Source organism: Aulonocara sp. 'chitande type north' Nkhata Bay, linkage group LG9, assembly GCF_057382095.1.
Source record: "Aulonocara sp. 'chitande type north' Nkhata Bay isolate Kocher_YH1m ecotype deep benthic linkage group LG9, A_spYH_male_GT1.1, whole genome shotgun sequence".
NCBI classification, from domain to species: domain Eukaryota; kingdom Metazoa; phylum Chordata; class Actinopteri; order Cichliformes; family Cichlidae; genus Aulonocara; species Aulonocara sp. 'chitande type north' Nkhata Bay.
This window is the reverse complement of record NC_141352.1, coordinates 9,211,659-9,226,448: the sequence shown is the minus strand read 5'-3', so window position 1 is coordinate 9,226,448 and position 14,790 is coordinate 9,211,659. Positions and strand designations below refer to the sequence as shown.

General features: G+C 41.5%; 1 protein-coding gene across 2 annotated transcripts; it reads right to left on the bottom strand.

Moving 5' to 3' along the window:
- Positions 1-3,585: 3,585 nt before the first annotated feature.
- On the bottom strand, positions 3,586-14,391 carry LOC147321593 (uncharacterized). Of its 2 annotated transcripts, none has more exons than XM_086305715.1 (4): positions 14,186-14,391; positions 6,961-7,055; positions 6,053-6,649; positions 3,586-4,483 (listed from the first exon to the last, which is right to left on the bottom strand). In XM_086305715.1, exons 2-4 carry the CDS (start codon positions 6,976-6,978, stop codon positions 3,923-3,925), a joined length of 1,176 nt encoding a protein of 391 aa, XP_086161841.1. In that variant the 5' UTR covers positions 6,979-7,055; positions 14,186-14,391; the 3' UTR covers positions 3,586-3,922. The 2 variants fall into 2 exon arrangements, with proteins under 2 accessions (XP_086161841.1, XP_086161842.1); XM_086305716.1 differs by having other exon boundaries at positions 3,586-4,480.
- Positions 14,392-14,790: the final 399 nt, after the last annotated feature.

Below are 14,790 nucleotides of genomic sequence, written 5' to 3'. Positions count from 1 at the left end.
ATGCCGGTGCACTTTCGCTGCCCTGTCTGTAACATGACAGTCATACAGCGTGGTGATATGGCAAGGCATTAATTGTCATGTCAGCATTCAGGACTGCTCCCCACTGAACTCTCCGATGAGCCCTGCCCCTCTCCCGCTGACCAGATCACAAGCTTGTTGATAAATGGGACTGAATGCAAAGATTTCAGAGAGATTGAAAAGGAAGTCTTCACTTTTTATTCCAAATTGTACTCCTGAGAATATTCAGCAGCTGATTCTGATAGTTTCTTTAATAAGATTCATAATCTCATCCCATGTATTGACAAGCCGTTCAAAGATCTGTGTGATTCAGAGCTTAAAATTGAGGAACTGGATTTAGTGATCATGAAAATGGCATTAGACAAGTCCCCAGGGACAGATGGACTCACTACTAATTTTTATCAATTCTTCTGGAAGGACCTAAGAACCTTATTATTTGATGCATTAAAGGAATCTATAGAGAAGAAAGAACTGATGCCAAGCATGAAACAAGAGTTGATAACCCTGATCCCTAAATCGGGTAACGATAAAAATTTAAAACCCATCACCTTAAACACGGACTATAAGATCCTGTCTGGCAAAGGGCTGAGAGGCTAAAGAAAGGCATCTCAAACATTATCAGTGAAACACAATCAGGTTTTTTGAAAGGAAGACTAATTGTTAACAATATTAGGCTGATTTTGGGACCTCCTTGAGTACAGTGAAATAATCCAAGAGAGAGGGTACATCCTGTACAAAGCATTTGACTCAGTTGAACATACGTTCATATTAAAAACTCTGCAGTCTTTTGGTTTTGGAGAGGAATTTATAAATGTTATAGAGATGCTATATAATGACATCAACAGCTCTGTTTTGCTAGAACATGGTACATGTTCAAGGTTTGAGGTTAATAGAGGGATAAGGCAGGGATGTAGCAGCTCACCACTTCTGTTCATCATGGTTGCTGAGCTGTTGTCTATTTTGATTAAAAACAGTCACATTGAGGGGTTAACTGTGATGGGTGAACAGATAATAATCAGTCAGCTGGCAGATGATACCACCCTGTTTTTAAAAAAATGAGGACCAGATTCCTTCAGCCTTACAGGTGATCAACCACTTCTCCAAAGCTTCTGGCCTACAGCTGAATATTAATAAATGTGAAATACTAGCTCTGCATGAGTGTCCCCTGCAGGCAATAAATAATATACAGATCAAAAAAAAAGAGATGAAGTATCTGGGCATTGTAATTTGCAAGGATAAGACATCAACAGAAAATAAGAATATCTGTACCAATATAGAAAAGTGTAAGTTTTAAACAGGTGGCTGCAGAGGGACATAACTCTGTTTGGGAGAATCTTGCTAACCAACATGGACCAAAGAGTAATCTTTTTTTTTTTTTTTTTGCCTGTCCCGTTTGGCTCTTTTGCATCAGAATTGTTGTCTAAAGGCAAAGAAAGATGCCCAACGGATTTACTTTACCAAACTGACCATCCCAGCCTTGCCGTAATGGTCCATTTGATTCACCTTTTATTGTTTATTTTATTTTCACTTACTGAATACGGGACAGACTTGACTGGGGGAAAGAAGGGGAGAAAGAAAGAGGGAAAGAGAAACAGCTGAGAAGAGGGACGGGGGAGAAGGGCAAAAGACAAAAACCAACAGAATGAGCAGAAAAAAAAAGAAAAGAAAAAGAAAATGCATATATCAATCACCTGGATCACCTGTTGAGAAAGAAAAAAGAAAACAAGCAGAAGAGAACAAGAGTAATAGAATAAACAACATCACAATGATATATGGGAATATGACAGTAAATACTAAATATTAAACATTATTGTGCAGCACATAAGATCAACAGAACACAGTGTGCTTTGAGGTAGGAGCCAAAAAGGGTGTAGTTTGTGGGTGTGATCACCCGTGTGTACACCTGTGAGCATGGACGCGCTTGTTTTTAAAAGGTTCATGTAATGATCTGCAAGAGGGTGTGGGGGGGGCCACAGCCCCGTCCTCCAGGGCATGAAGCAGGTATGGAGGAGATCAAAACTCCAGACATCCAGAGGCCCCCAGACCACAAGAGACCAAGGAAGACCAACAGAGGGGCAGCTGCGCCACTGTCCCAGAAAGAGCTGAGGAGAGTCCCAGATGAGGGCTCACTCAGCAGCCGCGGAGCAGAAGCCAGGGGGGGTTGCAGTGACGAGCCCGTGAGCTCCGCTGGCAGCCAGCTGTGCCTGAGTGACCGAGCCCCAGGCCGAGAAACCGAGGGCACCCCACCCCAGAAGTGGCCCGAGCGAGCCAAAGAGTAAACTTTCAAAAGTAAGTACTGAACATAACAATATTAGTAATTTCACAATATCGGGGTCAACCTTCAGGATCAATAAAGTTTTATTGAATTGTTAGTTGACCTTAATCTTACAGAGAATGTGATGATTTCATGGATATTTAAAGTCAGCACTGAGACAAATTTAGTAATGCCAACATTACAAAAGAACAATATTTGTCTCTTATATATAACACAGTCAAAGGAACCTGTCTTTAAGTGAAGATTTAAGGTGACGGGAAATATAAATAAGTGCAGCTTGAATCTTTAATGAAGCTCAGTATTTGAAACAGAGTTCATGTTCACTGCTGTAATAACTAATAATGATTGAAATAACAACCTTAATATTGGCCATATTATATTTACATTACCAAAGTAAGATGACTTTAGTCTCATGAACAACATGAGCTAATTGTTATTTACTAGCTGATCTTAAATGACTGTTCAGTACAGAAATGAAGCCCAACAATCATGTTTTACAGTCCTGTGGTCTCAGCCTCAGATATTTATCAAATCAAAGCTCATGTAGAAACAAATAAACAAATAAAAGATTTTCTCCTTCATTTCTGTCAAACAAAGCTGTATGAAACATTTCCAGCTGTTAGTATCATGGTTGCTAGGCAACCTGGGCAGTGCAACAGAGGCTAGACCGTCCCATTTCACAAGCCTCATGTTACGCCCCTAGTCTAGGCGTGTAGAGACGCACATAAGGTTGGAGGAGAGAGAGACAAATCCCCGCCCTGGTTCCCAAGCCAAACATCCAAAACCAGTTGTGAGTAAAAAAAAAAGGTGATTTTATTGAAGGTAATGAAGCACAGCTCCAGGGTGAACCCAGGCCAAAATAATAAACAAAACCTACTAAGTCCCACCAGAAAACTAACTAAACCCTAAGAAAGAAACAGAACAAACAAATGACAATACTAACCCTCGCTCCCTAACCCGGAAAATAGGAGAAAACTGTTCCAAAGAAAAGGTGGCTCACCCCTTCCGCTTCAGCCTAAGGGTGCCTAAGCACTAAGTTAATGCACCAGCCGTAACACCTCGCACTTCCGGCCGTAGCGGTCTTTGAGTACGCGGCCCGTGTGGACCGTTAAGGCTGCGTACTTTAAGGCTGCAGACCCTGAATTGGGATACAGCCAGGTGAGTGCAATTAAGGGCCAATCAGGAGCGAGAAAGCAAAAGAAGAAACAAGGTAAATCTGGTCATGTGAGGGAGAGTGAGACAAAGGGTAAATAAAACAAGAATCTTTAAAACAATAATTAAGCAATAAACAATTAAAGGACAGAAAAGTTTATTTTCACTTTCAACTATAGACACTTGTTCCTTAAAAACAAAAACTGTACAGTCAACACTTTTCTGCAATTTTACATTTATTTCTCACAATTTAAGTCCAAACAATCATGCTGACAGTTTTTCCCCCATTTGTTGTGTATAAAAGCAGTTAAATATGTAATTTCTTTACACTGACAGAAAGGGGAGTTTCACTGAACCGGTCCACTAAAGATCACAGTGGCTGTGATGTAAGATGAGTTTGAGAGGGAGAAAAAAAAAACATTAAAGTGATTTATTCAGGCTGCTTGGAGAAAAGGCCAAATACTTTTGATCCAGTGATCACTGTCCTGCATGATCACGCTGATGTTTGCACAGAGCAGATAATGAAGTGAATGTTTTTGCACATTGGTAACAGTGAAACAGTTTATTTACAGCGTGGGATCGTTTGTGTTCGGAGTATGAACTGAGATTCTTGAAGCTTTTGTCACACTGGTCACAGCTGAAGTTCCCTTCAATGTGTGTATTTTCATGAATATTACGATGACCTGACCGTGAGAAGCTTTTGTCACAGTGTCTGCACTTGTATGGTTTCTCTCCTGTGTGGACTCGTTTATGTATTTTAAGATCACGTGCAATGGTGAAGGATGACTCACACTGGTCACAGACATGCTTTTTAACCCCACTGTGACAGAGTTCATGTTCTTTTAATTTACTTGGTATGGGGAAGCCTTTCCCACATTCTTTGCAGTAGCTCATTTTGTCTCCAGTGTGTCTGCGTTGATGTAGCGTTAGACTCTTTTGATTACTGAAAGTTTTTTCACAAAGGTCACAGCGAAACTCTTTCCCACCACCACAGTGACGACAGGGTTGAGAACTGGATCCATCTGTGTCGCTCTGCTTCTAAACAAAGACACAAAGACAGTGTAAGTCAGGGAATTGCTTCAACATTTTTATCCCGTTTTTAATCACCATTTTAATGATATACAAGTACAGAAGCTCAGAGACATACATAGAATAGAATAGAATGCCTTTATTGTCACTACACAGTTGTATAGTGAGATACAGAGCATCTCCACTGTATACATACAGATGTAAAGGAGATGTTGCAACAGTTTGAAAACTTGAGACTTTGTGGGGAAAAAATTGCTTCTGCTTTTGAATTCTTCTCTTTCTATACCTCCATGTGGCAATGTTGGCTGAGTGGTGATAACTATTGTTCAGGAGATTACTCTAGCAGCTTCCTGCACCTTAAAGGTGGGCAGGAATAGTGTGGAGTGTATACGGGCAGCCTCCACCATCTGTTTTCTTTAGCATAGCAGTTAGTGGACTGTAGTTAGATTGCAAAGAGTAATCACTGCAGGTTGAACGGGTCATGGATAGAACATTGAGGTTAGAGCAGGGCGATATGACCAAAAATATTTATCACGATATACATTTAAAAATTTGCGAGAACGATATAACTGACGATATAATTGACACTATACTAATATATTTTCACTTAAACAAGCAGCTGTTTTTTATGTGCATTAAAGTTATATAAAAATGTAACAGTGCAAATTCTTTGCTGACAGTTTAACCAAAAGGCGTTTCCAGTGGAACCTGGCCGACATATCCTCAGCATAACCATGTATAATATCCACAAAACTTAAAACGAGGTCATACACACAATACGGTAACATTATGTTGAAGCACAGTACGTATCGCTCCGCCTACGATAGCCGTAATGCTCCGATAATCCATCAAGCGGTGCGGCTTTGTAGCTTAGCAAAGTCGTACTGAAACATCTGACAGATTTTCGAGCGCCGTGCACATAAAATCGTTTCGAGGTCAGTAAACACAACCAGAGTTCATACATAAGGCACACGGGGTTATAAGGGGCTCTGTCGACTTTCAGAAAAATCAAAGGATGATTTTAAGTGTGCCGTATTTTCCAAACAACACGGTAATAACAACGGCCCACTAACATGCTCTACCAAAAATATTTCTTTTTATGTATCTGACAGACGAAAGCTAAACCAGTTCCACACCACTGAAGTTGCAGCATTTTGACAAACCAGTTCTGGTTCATCCGTTTCACTTAACGATCCACTTTCACTCTTCTCATTCTGCATCGCCGCCATGTGCGTATGTAAACAAAGGCACTGCGCATGTGCGCTTTACCCATATTCTATCGCGATATGTCATTTTCCTATCGTTGCCCAAAATTACACCGGTATTACCGTGAACGGTATGATATGGCCCAGCCCTAGTCGAGGTTGACAAAACATCACAGACACATGGAGAACTGGGCGAGTTGCTGACTGTGCAGCACAATGGGAGAACCAACTGAACTGAGCAGAGAGTCCAGAGTGTGGAGAGCTAAGCTGAGCAATGAAACCAGCTAATTGCTAACATGCTAACACAACTGAATAAGCAGAGTTGTTCCAAACAGCCAGGCTAAAATAACAAGATAAAAATATAAATACATACCTCACAGTAACTGCACTTGTACAGTTTCTTATTGGTGTGGATCTGTTGGTGGACTCTCAGGTAATGTGGAGCTTTAAACGTCTTCTCACACTTGTCACATTTATAAGGTCTCTCCTCATTGTGAGTAAACATGTGATGTTGTAACTGTGTGTCTGTTACAAATAGTTTCCCACACTGATCACAGCAGTAAACTTCATGTCTGGTGTGGATGCGTAGGTGAATATTTCGATACCCTTGATGTCTGAAAGTTTTTCCACAAATGTCGCAGCTGTACGCCTTAATTCCAGAGTGGGTAACTTGATGACTCTTTAAGTAGCTACTGCGAGCAAAAGCTTTGCCACACTGATCACAGCTGTATGGTTTAAGTCCACTGTGGATGAGTTGGTGTGTTTTCAAGCTTCCGGCGTCGGTAAAAGACTTTCCACACAAGTCACAGGTGAATGGTCTCTCCCCAGTGTGGATGAGCCGATGACATTTCAAGCTGGAGTTCTGAGTAAACTCCTTCCCACACTCGTCACAGCTGTATTTTTTCTCTCTCTTTCTTCTGTGAGGTTTGTCGGCCTCCTGAGAGCGCTGACGTCTCGCTTCATGTCGGTCCTGCAGTGACAGAGATACAGAGGCAGTGAGTGAAACGCAGTCACGGAACAAACTTTTTTACTAATGCACGATCTACTGTAGAATATAAAGCACCTTGAGGCGACTGCTGTTGTGATTTGGCGCTATATAAATAAAATTGAATTGAATTGAAACTCCCTCTGTAATGAAAATGACAATAAAGAAAATATTTTGCTCATTGGAAAAAAAATATATTGTATGAAAAATTACTTTATTTTACTTCAGTATCCTTATAAAATGTTATCTTTGTATTTTCTTGTAACTTGACCACAGGTTCAACATTTCTTCCTCACCATCTGTGTTGAGCTCATTGTTTCCTCTGTAGTGGCTGAGCTGAGTCCAAATGGCTGAAAATGTTCCTCCGTCAGATTCTCCTCCTGCTGATCAGCTGCCAGGACACAAAAGAATATTTTTATGTATTTGATCTCTGACAAAAAGAAGCAGAGCAAACACAAACCAGAGAAAGCAACATTTAGAAGATTCATTTGTTCCAGCAGCTGCAGGATGGTTTCTACAGGCTGAGGAACAACAGTCACTGCAGGAATCAACATCTGCACATTGATTTTCTGTTAGAGGAACAAAGTGAATGCAGACACACAGACAGGCTCTCTCCAAACCCTCAGAACAAAAGCTGTCCAGCTTTGTGTGTCTGTCAAAATGCTTTTTACAAACCCTGCTGGAATCAGTGTTGTTACAGCTGCAGTCAAAGCAAGATGGAAACAATGAAGAAGGAAAGTTCAAATCTACTCAGACTAAATGTCTTCAGTCAGTGTGTCAGCCTCCAGTTAACAACAGTGGTGAGAAACTGCACTACTGAACCTCCACTGACTGAGTAACTGTAGTTTGGTGCTTCATCAGAACTTCATGGCAGTTTGTACACAAACTGGAGAAAACATCTTGAAAAAGCCACTGAGCTCCCTGCATACCACCACCACCTTTACCCGGTGGATGCTGCACCCTGTATATATGAACTTCCATAGACACACAAAGAAGGAGTCCCACTCAGGCTCATTGGTAGCAGCATAAAGTCACATATTTTAAATACAACAAGGGTTTCTACAGACACAAACATGGATGTGCTGTGAGCTCCCCAGTGTGTCCCATTGTAGCCAAACTTTACATGGAGGAAGTGGAAAGAAAGGCTCTTGGCTCTTTAACAGGGACAGCACCGAGTTACATGATAGAGTGAAACAGGGTCTCACAAAGGTTTCACTCAGGACCTGCTGACACACACATTTTTCCACACATTGGCTCTTGTGATAAGATCAATGGTCAACAGTGGGTTGACGACCCTTTCAGTTGACAACCCCCACAAGGGTTTAAATGCCTGGGACTCTCCACCATTTGATTTTAGAACTGAAAAAGCCACTTTTGGATGAGAGGTGAAACGTTTAAAAAAGCTTACAGACGTCCAGTCACTTTCTTTCTAAGATCTTGGACTCAGAACAAAAGCTGTCCAGCTTTGTGTGTCTGTCAAAATGCTTTTTACAAATCCTGCTGGAATCAGTGTTGTTACAGCTGCAGTCAAAGCAAGATGGAAACAATGAAGAAGGAAAGTTCAAATCTACTCAGACTAAATGTCTTCAGTCAGTGTGTCAGCCTCCAGTTAACAACAGTGGTGAGAAACTGCACTACTGAACCTCCACTGACTGAGTAACTGTAGTTTGGTGCTTCATCAGAACTTCATGGCAGTTTGTACACAAACTGGAGAAAACATCTAAGAAACTGAAGGTGAGCTGATAGTAAGAGGATCATCATCTCACACTGCACCAGGATTCTCAGACCATGGGTCCGTTCTTCGTACCTCGCTTACTACATCCAAGATCAAATGACACATCCAAGATCAAATCATCGCGCTAACTTTGAGCTCGCTGTCCCGGTTCTCCGAACACACCTGTTGTTGACGATTAGTACAGCTGGATGAAGTAATGTGAGATCACTGGGTGGCTTAACAGGGGCTACGCATCGATAGTAGAAACATTGATCGGCAACCCTTTGATTGGTCGGCGAAAATGTCGAAGGAGAGCGCTCGGTATTTTTCGGCAGCAGAGCAAGAACTCTTGATTGAGGGATTTCAGGAGTTTCAGAGTTTAATTAAAACGCAAGGGAACACTGCAAAGGCTGCAAAAGCAAGGAGAGAGGGCTGGCAGAAAGTTGCTGACAAATCAAACTCATAAGTAATTTAATAATATTAATAATAATGGATTGGATTTATATAGCGCTTTTCAAGGCACCCAAAGCGCTTTACAATGCCACTATTCATTCACTCTCACATTCACACACTGGTGGAGGCAGCTACAGTTGTAGCCACAGCTGCCCTGGGGCAGACTGACAGAAGCGAGGCTGCCATATCGCGCCATCGGCCCCTCTGGCCAACACCAGTAGGTGGTAGGGTAAATTTATTATATTATATTACATTATATCCTCTTTCACATTAGAGCCACAACAGGACCCACTAGAACATGGGAACAAGTAAAAGTGAAATATAAGAATATTCTACAGAATGGTAATATTTATCACTTATATTGCTTGTCGTCTCTTGGAAAGAGACCCTGAAATAATCTGTTTGTTTGTTTATAACAGCAACCAAGAAAAGGGGCAGAGCAAAAAAAGACAGGTGGTGGTCCTGCACCCCCTCGTCAACAAGTTGGTTAAGTAAATAATACCCTCACGGGAAAATCGATATCTCTCTATGAGCACACTGTCGCGCTGAGCTAAAGGATCCTGTCTATCCCGCAATATACGCTGGATTCTGAGGACTCTCCTTATCAATCTTGCACCTTCCACAATGGGTGGCTCGCGTAAACGGACAGGATATGGCTGCGACAGGCTTCCCAAATCCACCTTCGCTTTTATAGCCGTGGTCTCTCATCTTGATTACACGAAGTAATTTACTATTACTACTCTAAAATAAGAATTACATCTGAAATAATCACATACATGAAATAGAATGATTAATAGTACATTTCCCTTTTTTTACGAAATGACCTGTATGTATCTGTGTGAAATCAATGAAAGAATCAAATACTGCATTATCTTTAGTTACATTGATGTTATTTATTTATGGAAAAACAGTGGTAAAATATCGCTGTTGCTTTCGTATAAATGAAGCGGACATACCTGAGTGGCCACGATCTAATCCTGTTTACATAAAGTAAGCCTGCTCCCGAGCAGGTTTACGCTTACGGCTCTGTTACTATGACAGCAAGTCCCGGATGAGCTTCGGAGAACCGAACGATCCAGGATCACGCGAAATTGTCAACAATCAAATCCAGCTAACTTACTTAGCCAGGTACGAAGAACGGACCCCATGTCATGGTTCACTTGATCCCTGCAAACAGGCACAAACAAAAACTGTCTAAAGCTTTTGTAAAGACACTGAAGCAGTGGACTGATGAGGCTGTGGAGAATCTGCAGGTGTGTCTGGACTGCACCGACTGGCAGGTTTTCAGGATTGTTACCAACAGTTTGGATTATTATAGAGATGCTGTGACGTCCTGTAACATCAGCTTCTGTGACGACAGCTGCACAGCATCACAGTCTAAACTCCAAAACCTGTTTTCAGCTAATGACTCTGCTTCTGTCTGGAAAACAATCAGACGGTGAACCAACCACAGACCTAAAGACCCCACTGCACCAATAATTCACAGCTAGCAAACAGCCCTGAACAGCTCCTGCTGCGGATTCTACCAACAATGACCTGTTACTCCCCCACCCAAGACTTTCAACACCTTAGCACCCCCCATCATTATAAAACATGGGCCTGGACCTTCTGTAGAACTTCAACTACAGAAATAAAACTGAACAAAACACCCGAGTTCACTCCATGATCAACATTTCATAGAATGAACACTTATAGTCAGGTCTACCTGTGAAAATGAGCATTAAACTTCAAATATTCACGTGAGCAAAAGAAATCAATCTGATCAATGAAAAGTAGAAAAAACTTCTGTCTTCTGTACACAAAACTAAATAAAATCCAACATTCAATCCACAACATGATTAAAAACATTATTCTTCTCCCAAATCACCAAGAGCTGCACATTAACCACCACAATATATTTTTATTCTCTGTGCTTTCAAATATGAACACTGTTTACTTTCATCTGTTTCATTCGTTTTTGTTAACATCTTCCTGTGCATCACTTTACAGCAGCCACACTCATTGAAATGAGACTTTGTAGTTCATTTCCTCTCATGTGTTCATCCACAGCAGCAGGGCAGTCTATTGTGACCCTGATACTGCAGCAGATCTATGGGCTCAAAATGTGGTCATAAATATTTTGTACTTGTAAAAAAGATTTGTGTGTGCGTAAAAAAGATTTGTGTGTGGACTTTGCCAAAAAACCCTGCAAGTTACAAGTACGGATTTTGACCCTATTTTTCTTCCCGTCATCTGATTGGTCAATGTCATGTCAATCACAAATGTAACAATCCAATCAGAGAACAGATGGGTTTGGCTGTCGGAGGGGCGCTTTTTTGAACTGCAGGTCCTTGAAGGGTGATACAGTTTGAAGCTGGAGGATCGCTATATAAATATCCGATAGCAGCTAGGTCCCCTAACTTTCAGCAGCTGTTGAAAGGAAAAAGTTGTGGTATATCAGTGGTTAGAAATACCATTATTACTTTAGGATTAGTTTAACACAAAGTCAGGGCTGACCCAGGGAGTCACAGTGCGCAGCATAAAAGTCCTTTCACATCGGACGCAGGATGTGCTGCTAATGCTAACTGCTAACTAAAAGCAAAGGATCCAGAATTTGTTACGCTGGCTGCTGGGCTCTGTGGGTTTTTGCAGCAGCTCTACCTGTACTAGATGCACCTGCTCCTTGTCTTTTCTATCTCTGACTTTATGTCCTCTACAAGAGTTTGTTTTTTTTGCTGGTTCTTCAAATGTTCAATAAAAACATGTATGCTAATTCATAACGAAGAAAGCTTTGTAATGAAGACTGTCATTTCCAAAACACTGCCCGTCCCGTGGTCCGCAGCGCTGTTGAAAAGGCTGTGGAAGTCCCTGTATTAAACACATAGACCTGTGACACAAAAAAATCACCAAACTCGGACGACCACAGACTGTTTTCCTTCGTGGTGATGAAGGAAAACGCTGGGTGGGCATTTATACTCAGAGTGAAAAACGATACTCAGGGTTGAGTAACCCCGAACTGTCCAACTCGGAATATTCGGTTTCAGAAAGGCTGATAACAATCAGTTCAGTCAACGCGGAGTTGCTTTAATCCCAAGTGAAGCGCGCGCACGAGGATACATAAAGCCCTGATTAGTGGAGCACAGATTAAGCGAGTCACCATGGAGACGGAGGGAAAGAAGGCGCGGTCAATGTATTTTACAGCGCTTGAGGCCGAAATTCTGATGGCAGCATATGCCGATAACATGCAAATTCCGCGGAAAAAAAGTAACACAGCCTCAGCTGCAAAAGAAAGAGAGCATGCATGGCAAAACATAGCCGACAGAGTCAATGCGTGAGTGTTAATTTAAACACTGATCTAGGGATTTCCACCCATTTAACACGTTATTTTATTTTATTTTATTTTGTATTTCATACATTTTATTTTGTGATGTAATGTAAGCGCAGGTGCAACCCAACAGGCCCCAAACGTTCCTGGCAGCAAGTAAAGATGAAATATAAAAATATAGTCCAAACAGGTAAGGTGTAATTGTATTATGAGCCATAGTGCTTGGTCTGTTTGTCCCATGTAAATCAATTGCAGTTAGAGGCTACATTAATTTCCCCTCTGTAAGCACTTATTGAAATTATCTGAGCACATTACAAGTACATATTTGCTTACTCTGTATGCTCAAACGTGACCCGTTATAGCCAACAGAAAAAAAGCGGAGGCCCGAAAAACAGGTGGGGGTCCTCCACCACCACCACTCACAGAGGCTGAGCAGTTGGCTTCCACATTTGTGATAATGTTGGCAGCATCATGATCTTCACAGTGCAGAGAACACAAATTAGCATCCATTACTATAATGAAATAATTTGTTAGTTTGAAATGCTACAGGGAACTATGTACCTGTACATTAATGCTGTGGAAAGACTTCCTGTTCACATAGTCTCCTTCATTTACTGAAGGAGCAATGATTGGAATGTGAGTGCCATCTATACAGCCAATCACGCCTGGGAACCGTGAGAATAAATGTAAAATTTAAGTAGTAGTTCAAGTATCACCACATCATAAATTAAGTTTTGTTCATCCTGATACCTGCAATTTTGTGGCATCCCTCTTTGATGAATCTTGTGGGTCTATGACCGGGGAACACCACAAACGCGTACAGGAGACGTTTCAGTGCAACTGTAACATTCCTGACTGCCCGACAGACGGTAGCCTTGGAAACGTGCTCAGCGTCACCAATATTATACAGAAAGCTCCCGTTTGCAAAAAACCGAAGTGCAATACAAATAATATGTACAGAACTGAGAGCATGTCCGCGATGTGTCACATGAGCAATATTAGGCCTGAGGATGTTATTCAAATGAATTATAGATTGTGCTGAAAAACGGTAACGTTCACACAGGAAATCATCAGGAAATGATAAAATGTCCAAACACGCTCTGATCACTCTCTCCCGGCGGAGAGCTCTGCGGAGAATTTGGGCTTCAACATCTACTGGCTCTTCAAGGACGGGGCACGCCATGTCTGACACTTCCTACAGTCAGGTTTCTGACAAAGAGGCGGAGAACGTCAGGGTTAGTTGAAGTAAACCTGCTAGGGGGCAGGTTAGCTTCACGGAGTGTGTCGTCATAGTAACTCACTCAGAATTAATCTAAACTCGCTTTGTGAAACTGAAAACCCAGAGTTTTCGTTATCTCAGGGTATACTTACTCAGAGTTTGCACTAAACCGGCTTCCTGAAATAGGGCCCTGCAGTTCAAAAAAAGCGCCCCTCGACAGCCAAACCCATCTGTTCTCTGATTGGATTGTTACATTTGTGATTGACATGACATTGACCAATCAGATGAAAGGAAGAAAAATAGGGTCAAAATCCGTACTTGTAACTTGCAGGGGGTTTTTTCTAAGTCCACATACAAATCTTTTTTACGCACACACAAATCTTTTTTACACATACAAATCTTTTTTACAAGTACAAAATATTTATGACTACATTTTGAGCCCATAGTGCTCGGGCAACTCAGGCAGAATGCGTGAGTGTCTCCAGTACTCTGTACCGCGGGGCGATGGGTGGGTGGGGGGAGAGTAACGAACTTCTTTTTTCAAATCTATTCTTGGCACCCCCTCACGGCAGTTTCCTTCTTTCTCTTCTTTCATAGCTTACTTCCTGCTACAATCACGAGTGAGGCCTTCATTTCCCACAAAACGCTCAACTTCTCCCAGCATGCTGAGCTAATGATTAGTTGGTGTTTTTCTCCAAACACTCTCTCACTCTTCTCTCAACGTGTTCACAATAAACTGTGAACAGACACCGAGGAGAGCAGCAGAAGACCTCATTCAGGAGCTAAACTCAACATGAACTGAACTCACAGTAAAGTTAGCTCGGTGCTTACCTTTAGATGATGGGATGGGCTGAGGCTTCGGATCATTTTTAGAGAGATCCAGGATATGGAAACCAATATCGGAACGATTAGCCCCTCACACTTCCCTTCTGGTGAAGAAATGACGTAAAAATCGCCGTTTAATAAGTCAGGATCCCGTATTTTACGCCAGCGAGTAGCTTTGAACGTCTGTGTTGCTACCCGATCCGTACCGGAAATCCGATTGCTACCACGCATGCGCAAATATTACGTCACTTCCTCTCTTTGCCAACATTGCGACATTGATACGGGTTTTTTGTTGTGTTTTTTAAAGAACTTAATAAACAATGAGTATACAACATACGAACAGATGAAGTATACAAAAGAACAGGGCCCTATTTCAGGAAGCCGGTTTAGAAAACTCAGAGTGAAAAACGATACTCAGGGTTGAGTTGGTGTCTCTCTCCCCTCCCTCCAGGACATTTACAGCACCCGTCTCACTAAAAAAGCCCTTTGCTAGTTTTTTTTTTTTTTTTTTTTTTTCTTTTATTAGTAATATAAACATACAAACAAAATGCACCATATATTACAGATTCAGAGAATAAACATTTCTGACATATTAGCAACTTTCATATATA